The sequence below is a fragment of the Lagenorhynchus albirostris genome, chromosome 12 (assembly GCF_949774975.1).
Source record: "Lagenorhynchus albirostris chromosome 12, mLagAlb1.1, whole genome shotgun sequence".
Taxonomy (NCBI): domain Eukaryota; kingdom Metazoa; phylum Chordata; class Mammalia; order Artiodactyla; family Delphinidae; genus Lagenorhynchus; species Lagenorhynchus albirostris.
Genome location: NC_083106.1, coordinates 48,115,298 through 48,133,314, shown reverse-complemented (window position 1 = coordinate 48,133,314; position 18,017 = coordinate 48,115,298). Strand labels below are relative to the sequence as shown.

At 36.1% G+C, this 18,017-nt stretch overlaps 1 protein-coding gene across 4 annotated transcripts in view; it reads right to left on the bottom strand.

Annotated features, from left to right (window-relative positions):
• Positions 1 to 18,017, bottom strand: part of CDK19 (cyclin dependent kinase 19) — a 181,306-nt gene that overhangs the window by 104,420 nt on the left and 58,869 nt on the right. For all 4 annotated transcript variants that reach the window (XR_009543835.1, XM_060167875.1, XM_060167876.1 and 1 more), the window contains one exon: positions 15,604 to 15,679. Coding sequence is in view for 3 of the 4 variants with exons in the window: in XM_060167875.1 (XP_060023858.1) it covers positions 15,604 to 15,679 (76 nt within the window). In the remaining variant the exon portion in view is untranslated. The remainder of the gene's footprint in view (positions 1 to 15,603; positions 15,680 to 18,017) is intronic.

Sequence of the window (18,017 nt, the reverse complement as noted above, 5' to 3'; positions counted from 1 at the left end):
TATCTCTAAGTAAATACTTATATCACTATTCTTGACTCACCAACTTTAAACATTATTGATTTTCTGATATAATAGATGAAACTATAGCTCATTCACCAACCCCCATCTCCATCTTCTTATATTCATATGATCATTTTCAGTTTATCTACTGTTTACTTTAAAAATTATTCTTAACACCAATTTTTTGTTTCAACTTTGGACAATGCCTCTATTATTCACACATTAGTGAAGGTAATCCTAGCTGCTGCAGTAAATAAATACCCAATTTCAGTTGCTTAACACAACAGAAATTTACATATTGTTGCTGTAATAACTAAATAATTTGGTAAGCTTGAAAGGACTTAAACCAGCACACTCCTCCATAGTTGTTCATAAAACTAAGAGTACCCATGCTCTCTCTCACTTCTGGGCCTTCCTACATGTGTTTCCTCGGGCCACACGCTCTCCCCCACTTCCTTCCTTCTCCTTCACCCAGCCAACTCCTATTTGTCTTTCAGACTTGTAGTACCTCAAAACGCCCAAGGAGTCCTCCCAGACTCCCAGGAATGGGCTAGCTGCTCCTCTAGCACTCTGTGCTTATCTCTTGTCTTGGCCTTGATTATAGTATTGAAATTGGTGTTTTCTTGTATATCTCCTCCAAAACTATAAACTTCTTCAGGGAAAAATTTTGTTCACTACTGTATCCTTAGCATTTAACACAATGCCTGGATTATAACAGATACTCAAATATTTCATGAAAAAATCAACTTCTTTGAATAATTATTCATATAAATATTATTTCCACCAGTTATTCATTAAATCATACATGGTTATGGGAATCAGAACAGATCCAAAATTTTAGATAATGAAAACAGTTCACCAAGTTTAATATTAGATTTCAAATAATAATTTGCCCAAACAGAAAGTTTAAAATCTAGTATTGAAAAAACTTCAGCCTTTAATTGTTAATATTGTTAAAATAACAAATTCAAATAAACTGTTGCATTTATTCAATAATTAATTAAGAGCCCACTTTGTTCCAATCACAGTATTAGACAGATTCCAAGGATTCAAGAGTGAATATATCAGACACAATCCCTGACCTAAATTTTATGAAGGCAGAGTGAATCCACACTAAAAATATTTTTTAAATGCTAATGTATGAACAAAAACAAAAAACCTACAACAATGGAAATCTCAATTCCATAAAGCCCACTGGACTGTTAACTTTTGTTTTAGAGAAAAATGAAAGCATTTCAAATTGTGAATTAATAACTTAGTTGAGCAATTTTTTATGTAATAAAAAATTTCCTTATGCTTCTGGGGAAATTCTGCTATAAAGCTACCTACCATCTGAGTATGAACCTACATACCATGCATAACTGAATAGATAGGAAGACAGTCCCAGATAAGAAGAAAAACAGATAACACAAGTACAGACATTCTTTGTGGAATTACAAACAGCTACAGTGATGGAACAGACCTACTTTTGGCAAATGGTAGAAAAAAAAGACAGAAAATACATAAGACATAAGAAACAAGAAGAGAAACAACAAACAGGATAAGCAATTAGAGAAAAAGAAGTGAAATGAAAAATCAAATGACGAGATAAAGATATTACTTAGCATACTAATAAGCTTCACACTGTTTTGAATTCAAGGTAAGAATTTGGGGAATAATTAGAATTTCTGTTCCAAATCTCCTACTGACTTGTGAAGCCCACAAGCTCATCAATTCACCTATACCACAGTACAGATTTAGCACAACACACACAAAAAAATGATAATGCAACACTACCCAAACCACACACTGAGTGTCAACTCGATTACATGTTCCACAATTAGGTATGCATCTATGACCTGATTAGCATTTAGATATAATTAAAATGTCTGATTCTTACATATTTAAACATGTTATTTCATTATAAATTATTACCTTTTTATTTTTTATAATATATTAAGGGATTATGGTGGTTTTTTAAATTATGCATATCATCTATGAATTTCAGTTCAGGATAATAAAGGGGACTAGGGATTAATTATTATAAAATGGGAGATTGGGTCCATTGGGGCTGAGAAGCACTGCTACAGCATAGATATCTAGGATTGAAGTTGTTTGGTAAAAAGGTATGTGTATCTTAACTTTGCTAGACAAACAAACTGTTTTCCTCAGTGTTGTAATATAATAATTTACAATTCCACTAATACTACATGCCAGTTCCAGTATTCTACATCATTGCAAATACTTAATACTGTTTACCAATCTGGAGGGCAAAAAAGTATATCTTACTATGGTTTTATATTTCTCTGATCATTAATATAATTGAGCATCTTTTTTATTTATTGGCTATTAATGTTTCAATTTTTTAAAAGTTCCTGTTTAACTCTTTAGCCTGTTTTTCTACTGCATTAAAACAAGCTAACTTTAAGAATTCTTTCTGAGGAGAAATAAAGTATAAATACCATGCCAGCAACATCCAAAGACCAAAACCACAAATAAAGTTAAGCTTATTAATCAGATTAATTTAACATAAGGTGGCAAAATTCAGAAAGGCTGGCAATCCAGAAGAAAAAAAAAAGCTTCTTTTTAAAATTAGAATTTACTTACAGAGAAAAAAGGTGACAAAACAGCTTGTACCCATAAATCAACTATACTTCAATAAAATAAAATTTTTAAAAAACAGCTTGTACCTAAACCTTAGTTACTTACTACTCTGCAAATAAGATTTTCAAATATCTTTTTCTTTTCTAATATTATTTTACTATATAAATACCAGGCGGGCTTCCCTGGTGGCAGAGTGGTTGGGAATCTGCCTGCCAATGCAGGGGACAGGGGACAGGGGTTCAAGCCGTGGTCCAAGAGGTTCCAAGGAGCAATGAAGCCCGTGCACCACAACTGCTGACCTGCGCTCCAGAGCCCGCGAGCCACAACTACGGACGCCCGCGTGCCTAGAGCCCATGCTCCACAACAGGAGAAGCCACCGCAGTGGGAGGCCCGTGCACCGCAGCGAAGAGTAGCCCCCACTTGCCACAGCTGGAGAAGGCACGCACACAGCGAGAAAGACCCAGCGCAGTCAAAAATAAATAAATAAAATTAATTAATTAAAAAAAAAGAATACCTAACATTATCTTAAGCAAACTGTAATCTGCTGGCAGTCATTTTGTTTTAAATACTGATTTTCTTCAACTATTTGAATGCTATATTATCTAATAACATCACTACAATCTAAAAACTGTAAAATTTCCAATTAATTAGAACAATCTTCTAAGAAAAATAGCCCATTCAAGCTTTGAAATTACTGAGCTGCTGAGTATACCTAAGAAGCTTGTAAACCAATACAGTAAGTCCTTCTACATACAAACAAGTTACATTCTGAGAGCGCATTTGTAAGTCCAATTTGTTAGTAAGTTCAACAAAGTTAGCCCAGGTACCCAACAAATACAATCGGCTATGTGGTACTGAACTGTAATAGGTTTATAATATTTTTCACACAAATAATACATAAAAAACAAACGAACATAAAAAATAAAGAAAACATTTTTAATCTTACAGTACAGTACCTTGAAAAGTACAGCAGTACCAGCTACATCACCGCTGCTTTTACACTTGGTTCCGGACATCCTGGGCTTGAAATAAAGATACTGTACTACTGTACTCTATACAGTACTGTACAGTAAAGTACACAAAAGCACAACACTTGGGCTTCCCTGGTGGCGCAGTGGTTGAGAGTCTGCCTGCCGATGCAGGGCACGCGGGTTCATGCCCCAGTCCGGGAAGATCCCACATGCCGCAAACCGGCTGGGCCTGTGAGCCATGGCCGCTGAGCCTGCACGTCTGGAGCCTGTGCTCTGCAGCAGGAGAGGCTGCAACAGTGAGAGGCCCGCGTACCGCAAAAACAAACAAACAAACAAAAAGCACAACACTTGTAGAGGATGCATGCATGTCAGACCCGTGAACTAACTTAACGTGATTGGACACGCGAACACAGGTTCACATCTTTGAAAGTCTGCAACTTGAAGGTTCATATGTAGGGGACTTACTGTATCTATGTTTTATCAGTTTATCTCATTCCCATTATAATAATATATAACTGTCCATTATAATACAATACAATTATCTGGTTTTGAACTATAATCTTCATCCTTTCCAAATGCAGTCTATTAACTCTAGTTTGTATCTGTTAAAGTTCTACTTCATCTTGACTTTGCACTGTTCTGATTGGTTATTGTTTGTTTGTTCATTATTTTATTTATTTATTTATTTATTTATTATTTATGTTTGGCTGTGTTGGGTCTTCGTTGCTGCATGCGGGCTTTCTCTAGTTACGGCGAGCAGGGGCTACTCTTCGTTGTGGTGCATGGGCTTCTCATAGCAGTGGATTCTCTTGTTTCGCAACATGGGCTCTAGGTGCGTGGGCTTCAGTAGTTGTGGCACGCAGGCTCAGTAGTTGTGGCTTGCAGGCTCTAGAGCGCAGGCTCAGATGTTGTGGCACACAGGCTTAGTTGCTCCATGGCATGTGGGATCTTCCCGGACCAGGGATCGAACCCATGTCCCCTGCACTGGCAGGCGGATTCTTAACCACTGTACCACCCGTTCGTTCATTATTTAAGTCAAAGATCTATATTAAAAATGTGAACAGCTTATATCACCAGAAGTCATATAAGGCCAAAGTAAGAGAAGAATAATATGTGAGACTATGTCATTATGATAATCTACTGGTACCTGAAGTAACTAAACTCCTTTTCCCAAATAATCTAAATTTTTTGTTATAATGTGTTATTGTACCAAAATCCTAATTACGGCCTTTCCCTATTTGTGATCCCTATCACTTTAGACTTCCCTGTCCACTAGCTCTCTCCACTGACTCAAGATGGCTACTGATTGGCCAAGTGCCTCCATTCCTCGTTCTCCTGGTTACTACCTGAAACCCTACCAGCTGCCTAACAGGTCCCCCAGCCTGCCTTAACTCCCTCATTATCTACTCCCTACTCTTTTTCTCCCAGATGAAGAACTATCCCCCAAACCCGCTGCTTGGATAATACAATTTCCATTCCATACTTCTGGGTGCCATAAAACCACCTATCCTCTGACACTATGGCTTATCTCCCCCAATCCCTACTCTAATTTCTAATGCCTTGAATTCTTGGCCAGTGACCTGAACCTGAAGAACCTGTTCCCATTTAAAAAACTATGACAAGGCAAGATGTATCCTGGCATGTAAGATTTTAATTCTGAATGTGTTCTCCATAGAAACAACGTTATAAGTAGTCCTCAAGTACTACAGTACTAGAGTACCATAATTCAGCTACCCATAGGCCAAATAGGTTCTGGTGGCAGAGACCAGTAACCTGGGCATCATTTATGTCAATGTTTCCTGAGGGAAAAGACATTTCACATTCCCAAAAACTGATTTAAAAAGACTGCCACCTTCCTGAAAATACTGCTCTGTATTCTCTCAGCAAGAAACACTATGTGTTCCAAAGAGTAGTGATCAATATCTGTTAACTGACTGATATATTTGAGGAAGGGGCACAACTGTATCTGCCGCTAAAGTACATTTTAAATATAACTTAGCATTCAGAGACCACAACAAAGTGACTGAATTTTTAAAAGACGTTTACCGGCCCCCTATTTATTATTACTGATCTAAGCTAAGGCCACCCACAATTTACTTTTCCATCACACTAACAAATTCAACTTAAAAGAAAATGGGAAAGCTAACCTTCACTGGGAACTGAAGGTTATGAGCCAAAAGGCTTACATACTTTAATTTATCCTTAGTACAATTCTGTGAGATTAGGTACTATTAATCTAATTTTAGACATGAAGAAACTAAGGTTAACAGAAATCAGATATGTTGATAGTTGGTTTATAGGATTAATAATTTTTATTAGGCCAAAAAAAGAAAAAAAGAGACTGCACAGACTGAGAAAGATGTTTAATTCCAAATCCAGATAAATCAAAGTAGTCTGAAAGATGAACTAGAAATAAGAGTGGAAATTAGCCATATTTTAACCCAAGAACTTAGATGCAGTATGTACCACTAACATATATGCAAGGCTCAGACTCTCTCCTCTCACATGCAACTCCTCCCTAAGAACTTATATGATTCTTGAACATAGTTGAAAAGAAGTGTTTTGTCAAAATATTTATGAGATTTAGTTGATAGTCCGGTTATAAGGTGAAGCTGAGGATGATCTGGAACATCAGCAAGTTAAGAGGCTCAGGGATTCTGAGAATCCGAGCAACCTGTGGACTGCTGCATGCCTGCTTCCTTGGCACTGCCAGCCCTCAAAGCAAATCAGGTACAACCTGATTCCCCCTGAAAACACCTTCATTTCTATAGCCACCTAGAAAATGGGTCCTTGCTCAAGATATAGAGAAGTAATGGTGAAGTCCAGATACAACCTCAAGTCTATCTGATACCAAAGTACATATTCTCTCCCACTTTACAATCTGAAACCTAAGGCATATTTTTTTTTCAAATAAATACTTTGTTTTCCCACTTCAGTCTCTTATTTTGAATGTAGAATTACCAAGTTTGTTAAATTTTATAATTCAGTATCTTCTATAATAATAAACTTTAAAAATTAAATGTGTAGTTCCTTAAAAATAATTTACTTTGACCACAGAAAACAATTTTAACTAAAAGTTATGTTTTTTAGTTAGAGTTTAAATAGGAAAAAGTTACTATCAATAATAATAATAGGGCTTCCCTGGTGGCGCAGTGGTTGGGAGTCCGCCTGCCGATGCAGGGGACGCGGGTTCGTGCCCCGGTCCGGGAAGATCCCACATGCCGCGGAGCGGCTGGGCCCGTGAGCCATGGCCGCTGAGCCTGCGCGTCCGGAGCCTGTGCTCCGCAACGGGAGAGGCCACAACAGAGAGAGGCCCGCGTACCGCAAAAAAAAAATAATAATAAATAATAATAATAAAACAACCAATGACACACACACACGAGAAACTGGTGAGCAAGACCAGTATTATCTCTTCTCAAACTGTTCCTTCTCACATTTGTCACCTTTATACAAAACCCCAGAAACTTATATGGCCCACCTCTTTTCTACCACTGGCCACAATAGGTATTTAAATCTGCTGCTGAGAATACAAAGATTGGTCACTTAGTCTTCTCAGAGGAAACATAAAGCAGCTTGAAACATACTCCAAAAGGTACATGCATGCACACACACACACATACACACACACACACACACACACAAATAATAATAACTTTGAAGAGACTCATGACCTAATATCTACAATAAGGTAGACAGATACACGAAAGGACTGGAGAATCTATCTTGCTTGCTGACTCCTTCTACCCGCCCCCTTGCACTTTTTCAGCTTTTGAAAGGATTTATTTTCTATCCTATGATGGTTCCTCCCTTTGTGCTGACCCTCTATCCATCTCCCAGACTCATCCTAAAATAATCCCAAACCCTACTCCCCAACTCATACAAGGCTTCATTTTTCATTACAAGAGTCAGCAAGAATATATTTATTTAAATGCCAAACAAACTAAATATATTATCTTCATGAGAAAAGTAGTAACTATCACTATCCAATGCAAGGGGAAAAAAAAAAAACCCCACATTTTAAAGAAGAAAAAATCTATGCTGAGTCTTCAATCCCAAAAGTAAACTTCTGTTTGTCTCTAAGGAGAACACAAAGATCATACCAAAGAACAGATTTTGCTCCAAGATGATTTCATACATGATTAATTTAGTTCTAGTCTCCCAAATCATGCCAAACTTTTTATGAAAATAATTATTACAGAAGACCATGTTAAAAGTCTACTGAAAAAAGAAAACTTTTTATACCTTTAGTATTTTTCACAAAAATCTTAATACTATATTTTGATTTTGTCCCTTGCATAGAAAGGGTAAAGTACCTGAATCACAGATTTATTTCCACAAATCTATACTCTTAGAAAGTTGGACACATATTTAAGAAAAAATCTGCACTCAGTGCAACATAAAAGCAATTGAGATACAATTAAATAATCTTAATGAAAATAAACAGACATTTCTCAACTTTCAATTCATGAAATTTAACAAAACAGTTTTAAGATTGATAAAAATAAATGTATTAGTAAGAATTAGAGCTTTGAGACTTCCCTGGTGGCACAGTGGTTAAGAATCCACCTGTCAATGCAGGGGACACGGGTTCGAGCCCTGGTCCGGGAAGATCCCACATCCTGTGGAGCAACTAAGCCCATGTACCACAACTACTGAGCTTGCACTCTACAGCCCGCAAGCCACAACTACTGAGCCCGCATGCCACAACTACTGAAGCCCACGTGCCTAGAGCCCATGCCCCACAACAATGAGAAGCTCGTGCACCGCAGCAAAGAGAAGGCCCCGCTTGCCACAATTAGAGAAAGCCCACGTGCAGCAACAAAGACCCAACGGAGCCAAAAATAAAATAAATAAAAATAAAAAAAGAATTAAAGTTCTCAAGGAATCCACAGCAAACACATTTTACCATTTCCATTTCATAAAAAAAAAAAAAAAAAAAAAAACAAGGGCTAATTCCTTGAAGACAAGGGAAAGTTCCAAGCATTCCACTTAAGTTTACATAGCGGCCTCCTACGCCACCAAGGTGGCAAGACAGGGAAAAAAAATAGTAGCAAATAATGTTTTAACTGCCACTCCACCCTGCCTGCTTTGTGCTATGCAGAAAAACGGCAAGCAACAATCCATTACAACTGATCCCACCTGTCACCATGGGAGCATCGATTCTGGGATGCTGGCAGATACATACACTGGGCAAAACTGAGCAGAGGTGACTGAGGAAGTGGCTTCTCAGCAACACAAGGCAAAACTGAGGAAGACGCAATCTGACATGAAGTCAGGTTTTCTCTATTCCTCTTCCCTCCTCAACCTATGCCCTCCATCCTTCTTCCCTTGACTAATTTTCCTTCCAGTCTGTCTTCACTTTCTTTGGGACCATCTCAATTTTTTGAAGAGTACTCCAGAGTTATAATTTTTCTTATATCCCACAGAATTAGCATAATTTTTTTTTTTTTTTTTGCGGTATGCGGGCCCCTCACTGTTGTGGCCTCTCCCGGACCGGGGCACGAACCCGCGTCCCCTGCATCGGCAGGCGGACTCTCAACCACTGCGCCATCAGGGAAGCCCACAATTATTATTTTGATAGTTAAAATTTTACCTTTGTATTACCCCAGATGAAATTACATTTTATAAAAAATTGATGGACTCCTCACTCTTATGGGAAAAAAATCCTCTGTATTTTTGCAAAGAAAAAAGTCTAGAAGACTATACACAAAATATTAATACTGATTATTTCTAAGTGTTAGTGTTAACAGATGCTCTTAACATGATTTTTCCACACTCTCTGAGAATTTTTTTTTTTTTTTTTTTTTTTTTTTTGCGGTACGCGGGCCTCTCAGTGTTGTGGCCTCTCCCATTGCAGAGCACAGGCTCCGGACGCGCAGGCTCAGCGGCCATGGCTCACGGGCCCAGCCGCTCCGCGGCATGTGGGATCTTCCCGGACCGGGGCAACCCGCGTCTCCTGCATCGGCAGGCGGACTCTCAACCACTGCGCCACCAGGGAAGCCCTCTGAGAATTTTATAATAAACATTTTTGAATTTCATAACCAGGAAACAAATTAATAGGATCTGAATTAATGGTGTTTATCACTTTTTCAACCTAGCAATCTTGTGATTACACAGGCCACAAAGGTAAAAAAAAACTTTACATTAGAACTCCCCTGTAACCTCAAGCTAAAAGGGCTCATGTTCACATGTTCCTAGTATGTTCATCACCCAGAATTATTCCCTGTTACGGCATATTGTAAACTGTAAAGCACTGTACAAAGATATGGGGTTATAATTCACCTGTGATCAATAAGGTTCAAATGAAATTAAAATGTGATACAATTTTCTTTATTGGTGACACTTGACGTAGTGATGCATCTTAGTTCTTAAACTTCTTCCCATCCTGCACACATTCTTCCAAGTTCACTCCATGGCTACAAGTTATTTGACTTCTTTTCTCATCATTCAACCCTGCTCTCAGAAGGTGTCCTGCAGTCACAGTCCCATCCTTTCAGAGTAATGAGTGAAATTGTTCCTAATTTTCTCCAAATCAAAAGCCTCCTACCTATGTGTCTATATATGAACGAGAAAATGCCAGGAGGTAGATAATATTATGGGATACAGAAGGAAAAAGGCAAAGAACAAGTTCTATCTGCTTTTTCATTTATGATGTTGTCTACATTCTCCCCAACCTATCAGTCCCTCCTAACCTCTCTGACTCTCTACCACCTTACATTTTCTGTCCTACTGCATCAGTCAAAAAAAATTCGAATTCTCCCTTCTTACACTGGGCTTATAATGAAGAAAACAGTACAGTCATGCAGGCTGGTGCCATGACTGGTCTCCTACTTTAGGTGGACTATAACACTTCTATAACCTTATTTTTGATCAGCACATTTTCACATAGCCTTCAATAACTTAAAACATTCACCACATTAACATTCACACACACAAAAAAAGAGGCACACAAGAATGTAACTACCTCATCATCTCCCTAGCAAACTGACATATGTTGACACCATCCTTTCTTCTGTCACTGTAGGTTCACAGGATGAACTATCTGTTCCATTTCCTATTCAAGGCCAATCCCTCCAGTTTTGCTTGTGATCCATTGATTCTTACAAATTCCTCTTTCACAGACCCTTGATCCACTAATAATCCCATATGCCTTTACTGATTTCCCCCTGAATTTACTGAGCTATAAGTGCATACCATTTTCGAGTTTTACTGTTGATACAAACCCATGAAACCATCATGACAATCACAATGATGAAGACTTACATCATCCCCAAGAGACTCCTCATGCTCCTTTGTAATACGTCCCTGTTTCCATTCCTATCCCCACACAGTCAATGATCTACTATCCACCACTACAGATTAGTTTTCATTTTCTAGAATTTTCTATAATTGAAACTAGGTAATAAAGACTGTAACCATGCCAATATGCAAAGCTGTGGGTATGTCCAGGAAATATCTGAAAAGACTCTCATCTCACATCTCTTAATGCCATACAAGCAGGACTTAAAGGCTAAAGCAGAGTTTCATTAAACAACAAGATACCACTACACACCTATTAGAATGGCTAAATCCAGAACACTGACAACAACAAATATTGGTGAGGATGTGGAGCAACAGGAACTCTCATCCACTGGTAGTGAGAATGCAAAATGGCACAGCCACTTTGTAAGACAGTTTGGTGGTTTCTTACTAAACTAAACATACTCTTACCATGCAGTCCAGCAACTGTGCTGATATTTGCCCAAAGGAATTGAAAAGTTATGTCCACAAAAAACCCTACACACAATGTTTACAGCAGCTTTACTCATAAGTACCAAAACTTGGAAGCAACCAAGATGTACTTTAGTAGATGAATGTGTAAACAAACTGTAATACATCCAGACGATGGAATATTATTCAGCACTAAAAAGAAATGAGCTATCAAGCCATGACAGATATGGAGGAATTTTAAATGCATATTATTAAGTGAAAGAAGCCAATCTCAAAAGGCTACATACTGTATGATTCCATCTATATGACATTCTGGAAAAGGCAAAATTATGTAAACAGTAAAAAGATCTGTGATTATGGGGAAGCGGGGTGGGGAATGGGTTTAGGATGAACAGGTGGGGCACACAAGATTTTTAGGGCAGTGGAACTACTCTGTATGATACCATAATGGTGGATACATGTCATTAGACATCTGTCCAAACCCATAAAATATACAACACCAAGAGTGAACCCTAATGTAAACTATGGTCTTTGAGTATCAACATAGGTTCATCAGTTGTAACAAATGTACTACTCTGGTGGAGGATGTTGATAATAGGTTAGGCTATGCATGTGTGGGGGTAGGGAGTATATGGGAAATCTCTAGAACTTTCATTCAATTTTGCTGTAAACTTAATACTGCTCTAAAAAGTAAAGTCTATTTAAAAAAAGAAGAACCATACAGCAATTTTGGAATCAAAAAGTAAAATAACTACAATGAAAATTTCACTAGAGGGGGGCTTAGCAGCAAATTCAAGCTGGCAGAAGAAAGAATCATTAAACTTGAAGATAGGCAATTGAAAACATCCTGTCTGAGCAATAAATAGAAAAAGAGAATTAGAAAAAAATCAACAGAGCCTCAGTGACCTTTGGGAGACCATCAAGCCTATAAATATACTCATAATGGCAGTCTCAGGAGGAGAGGAGAGAAAGAAAAGGGCAGAAAGAATATCTAAATAAATGATGGCTGAAAACTTCCCAACTCTGATTAAAAAAAAAAAATTAATCTCTACATCCAAGAAACTCAACAAATTCAAAGTAGGTTCCACACCTACACATATAATCAAACTTTCAAAAGACAAAGAGAGAATCTTGAAAGTAGCAAGAAAATAACTCCTAATGTTCAAGAGATTTTCATGGATTAACAGCTGACTTCTCATCAGAAACCATGGAGGCCAAAAGGCAGTGAGATAACATAGTCAAGGTGAAGAAAGAAAAAGACTGTCATTCAAGAATTCTATATCCGTCAAAACTATGCTGCAAAAAAACAAAGGAGAAATAGGTGATAAAGGAAAAACAGAAGAAATTAAGATAGTTCCAAATACAAAAACTGAGAAAATTCATTCCTAGAAGATCTGCTCTACAAAAAAATACTAAAGGGAGACCTTCAGTTAAAATCAAAGAACTATATATATGACAGTAACCCATATCTACACAAAAAATAAAGAGCACTGGTAAAGGTAACAACATGGGTAAATAGAAAAGACAGCATAAATGTATTTTTGTTCTTAACTCTTTTTTCTTCTATGTGATTTAAAAGACAACTGCATAGCACATATATACAATGGAATATTACTTGGCCATAAAAAGAAAGGAAATTGAGCTATTTGTAATGAGGTGGATGGACCTAGAGTCTGTCATACAGAGTGAAGTAAGTCAGAAAGAGAAAGACAAACACTGTATGCTAACACATATATATGGAATTTAAGAAAAAAAAATGACATGAAGAACCTAGGGGTAAGACAGGAATAAAGACACAGACCTACTAGAGAATGTACTTAATGATATGGGGAGGGGGAAGGGTAAGCTGTGACAAAGCGAGAGAGTGGCATAGACATATATACACTACCAAACGTAAGGTAGATAGCTAGTGGGAAGCAGCCGCATAGCACAGGGAGATCAGCTTGGTGGTTTGTGACCACCTACAGGGGTGGGATAGGGAGGGTGGGAGGGAGGGAGATGCAAGAGGGAAGAGATATGGGAACATATGTATATGTATAACTGATTCACTTTGTTATAAAGCAGAAACTAACTAACCATTGTAAAGCAATTATACTCCATAAAGATGTAAAAAAAAAAAAGACAACTGCATAAAGCAATAATTATAAAACTGTGTCCGTGAGCTTATAATTTACAAAGTATGCACTTAGCCACTATGCAATAACATACATGCTAACTTTCTGTCAAAATCCCTATCATGTTGCAGTTAAGTCATTCAGGAAATGATAAAAAAAATTACTCAATCCAGAAACTCTGCATACTTCCTAAAGTTCTATTAGGCAAACCCTCAATAAAAATATAGAGACTGTGAATGAGTTTAAGAGTTAAGTTTTTCCAGCTTCCGCACAACAAAAGAAGCAATCAACAAAATGAAAAGGCAACCTACAGAGTAGAAGATATTTGCAAACTATTTATCTGATAAGTGGTTAATATCTAAAATATATCAGGAAAGCATACAACTCAATTGCAAAAATCATCATCAACATCATCATCCAATTAAAAAATGGGCAGAGGGACTGAACAGATATTTTTCCAAAGAATAAAATATACAGATGGCCAGCAGGTCCATGAAAAGGTGCTCAACATGACTAATCATCAAGGAAATGCAAATCAAAACCACAGTAAGATATCACCTCACACCTGTTAAAATGGCTACTATCATAAAACAAGACATAACAAATGCTAGTGAGGATGCTGAGAAAATGGAACCCATGTATTCCTCAGAAGATATGTCTCTGTTTCAAAAAGAACATCTAGAATTGGGTTTTCATTTCCTAATAATCAATACCTTAAATTGCAGCTATTAACCCAATTAACTCACGGAAGTTGAATTAATGCTATACTAAATTATGGTACTCTAAAATAGCAAAATTGCACACCAGTAATATTCATATTGATTGAAATAATAATGTTTATGACTTTCAGGGAGTTAAAAATCATATATCAAATGCTTATTCTGGTAGGGCATTATAAACACCAATTTACAGTTAATGGAAAACTGCCAAAATGAAAATTTTAAATAATAAATTTATATTCTAAAGCAAACTTAGGATCATATAGAACTTTTTTGTTCTGTTTATTTATTGATTTATTCAAAAAACATTTATGGGGCACCTGCTATGTGCCAGGTAGTTATGCTAGGAACTAGGGATAAAAAGACAAGGTCCCTGCCCTTCAAACTGTGCACAGTCTAGTGAGAAGCTCCCATTCTGAAATCAAAGAATTTATGACTAGAAGGGACCTTATAATTCCCTTATTTCACAAATAAGGAAACTGAGACTCACAGCTAGCTTAGCCACTAAGGCAGACACTCAGTTGTAAATAAATCCTGCCTCATGTGTTCTTTGCATCATTCTTTTTCTTATGATTAAGAGTGATGATGTAGTGCTTCCATGTGAGTGAAGTAGAAATATGGAACCGTGGGCAATATATGTAATAATTACTAAATAAGAGACAGAAATATCTAATGGATATGGACAATATATTTAATAATTTAGAGACAGAAATCCCTTATAGATGTGATATCATGATAAAGCCCCAATAAGAAACTAAAACACTAAAATAAGAAACTGAAGAACTATAATAAGGGAACATAATATTAAGACTTCTAAGTCATAATTATGATTTTGCCTCTGTTTACTGATCTGTAAAATGGGGATATTAAAAGTACTTATTTCATGATTGTGAAAATTAAATTAATTAATACTTAAAAGCACTTAGTAAGCCTGGTACCTGGTAAATACTCAGGAAATGTTAGGTATTCTTATGGACAATCATTTCTTAAATGTACAAGTATGCCATATAAAGACAAAAAAAAAATGATCTTTCTTTAAGGAATTCTCCTATTATTATGATACTCTTATTTTTCTAGCAACTAGTAAAATGTAACACCAAAACACTTATTTCAGAAAGAATATTTTCTATGCATAGTATCTAACTGTATCACCCTCTTCTCTATAAAGACATGTATCACTCCTAAAACTACAGAAAAGACAGATATTAATTAAATTACTAATTTAAATTAATAATTATACTCAATCATAATTCAAATTAATTAAATAATCATTTAGCTCAGTATTCCTAAGATTATAAATCCTAAATATCATTAAGACAATGTTCAACGATGACTTTCAAGTAATCAAAAAGTTTATGCAACTTTTCTCATCTTATATAAAATATCCTTAAACTAATTAACACCTTTGAAATAACATGCATTCTATATATTAGTGAAGCTTTTATATTAATATCAATCACCATCCAATATCATAACAAAATAAATAACGTATTTATGTCCACTTACTGCAATCTCTCTACAAGCCGACATGGATATTCCTGTGCCTTCAATTTGCTTCAATGCATATTCCTTTTCATCTTTTCTGCATATGAACAAAAAAAATTATTTTTTTCTACAAGTTATTTTCAAATTCAAAACTGTAACTACAAAAACAATGAAATGCACAACTCTCAGTAATATGTAAACACCCTCACTATGCATGCATTGCTTATTATTTCTGATAATATTTCCATTACAATAATGTGAAATACCAAACAAATTCATGTCACAATGAAAACACTAGACAGAGCCAAAACACGAAGTACAAAATTGAAACAGAACAGGATACTAAACACAGCACTAGTTTCAAAAAGTAAACAAGCATAAATATAAACTCAAGCATATTGTAAGATAATTCTACTGTCTTAATTATCTGGAGTCCATGAAAGCATTCTGTTATAAACATTAATTACAAAAATAAATGACAGATGTAAACTTCTACATTTGTTTAAAGTAATTTCACAGTATAAGACCCACTTAATAAATGGGGGAGTTATAGAAGAATGTTTACCCACTAAGACATGCTAGTTTTCACCTAGGACAGGGGACATTCAAAATCCCTAAGACCTCAACCAAAAGCCTTGGAAACACTTCAAAATTGGCCACCAACACCTCATTCTCAAGATATCTAGGAAAAACTCAGTAGTTACAGTGAATTTTCCAATTAATGGAGGTAGAATTAGGAATTCTGGGAAACCCCGCTAGTTACCAGGGTGCTTAACCAAGGGAAGACAACAGATCAATAATGGTGATAGGTCCATAAAAACAGTAATAGTATCAGATGAGTGTCTAGTGCAACACTGTATCCTCAGGGTACTGACACCAGAACCAGCCACAGCAAGGCCCCAGCTGAATGTCACAAATGTGATTCCTACCACTGGTTATTCTGACAAGAGGAGTATAATCCATGCCCTCTGAGTTTTGCCTTTTGATTATATTAGAGCCTCAACAGGGTATCACCATGTCATGAAGGTTTTGTCAAATGATAGTACCTAAGTAGTGCTGCATCTGTCCTACTTACCTATTCCTCATTTTCCCCATTCTGTGTTTACTAGCAGATAAAGCAGTTAAAGAGGTTACTCATAATATGCATTTTAAAACATCATTTTACGTGCATTTTGAAGATTTTCACAATCATCTGTTTTGAGCAAATAATTGAGTTATGGTTACTTTTTCCCACAGTCTGAAAATTATATCCATTTTTCTTCCAATATATGACATTCAGGAAACAATTAAGCAGCATTTTGATAAACAGAAATTGTACCACATATGTCAACAGGATAGACTGTTACGCAATTATTAAAATGATAATCATGGAGATCATTGGAAACATAGAAAATGTTTACCATATGTTGCTGAGAAAATACATAAATCATACTGTATAAAAATATGTACATTTAGACATATGTTGAAGGTGATATAAAAAAAGAAAAAGTTGTGTTAAGATGTAGAAAGTTAGGTTAACTACCTTAATGCCAGTATTATATTGTCTTTTAAATTAGAATTAGAGGGAAAAAGAAAAAATACAAAATAATTTGATACTCTGAAAACAGTCACCTATTAAAACAATCTTTAGTATTTTCAAAGTGATATCTTAGGCATGTTTTAAAGAGCAAAGTGTTCCTTTTTCTCCATCCTGTTTCCTCCAAACATAAAACTACACGTTTTTCACACCACCCAGAGGCCACTAAGAAGTACAAGCAGCAGGTGAAGGTGACTGAATGTAATTAAAGCCAAATATCCCCCCTACCTTGAAAGTATGTATGGGTATGCGTGTGAAAGCATTTGTGCCTGAGATGCTTAACACAATGCTTATGATGTAAATTTCATACAATTAATAATTAAATTAACTACCAGGTATCTACTACTAAATATTTAATTGAATAAATTCTTAAAGTTATACATGCTTTCTGACAAAACTTTCATATGGAATTATAATTTTCTTTTAAACAGAAATATTTCAATCCCCAGTTCCCCTAAATGAAGTGCTCCAAAAGCTCATGTAATTGCATAGTTTTATTTTTAATACTGTAAAGAATATTACACAATCTGGATAGGTTATTGTTGCTATGGAAACTATAAGATTTTTGCAGTAAGTCAAAAAGTGCAAAATTAACACATCACATTAATGACTTTTGAATTTCACATCCAGGCTGTCAAAAGAATTTGAAAGCCTGAGCAGAATAGACTGAAGCATAGGCCTCTTACTCTGAATTATATGGATAGGATCTAGGAACAAACCCAGTAATTATTTCACTTAATAAGTTTAAATATAACTTCCACCTGCTAAACTAATAAAATACTCAAAAATCTGCAAACTTAAGATGTATCTGCAGCTTTTGCATTGAGAATGAAATAAAGTGCATATATCATTACCAGTT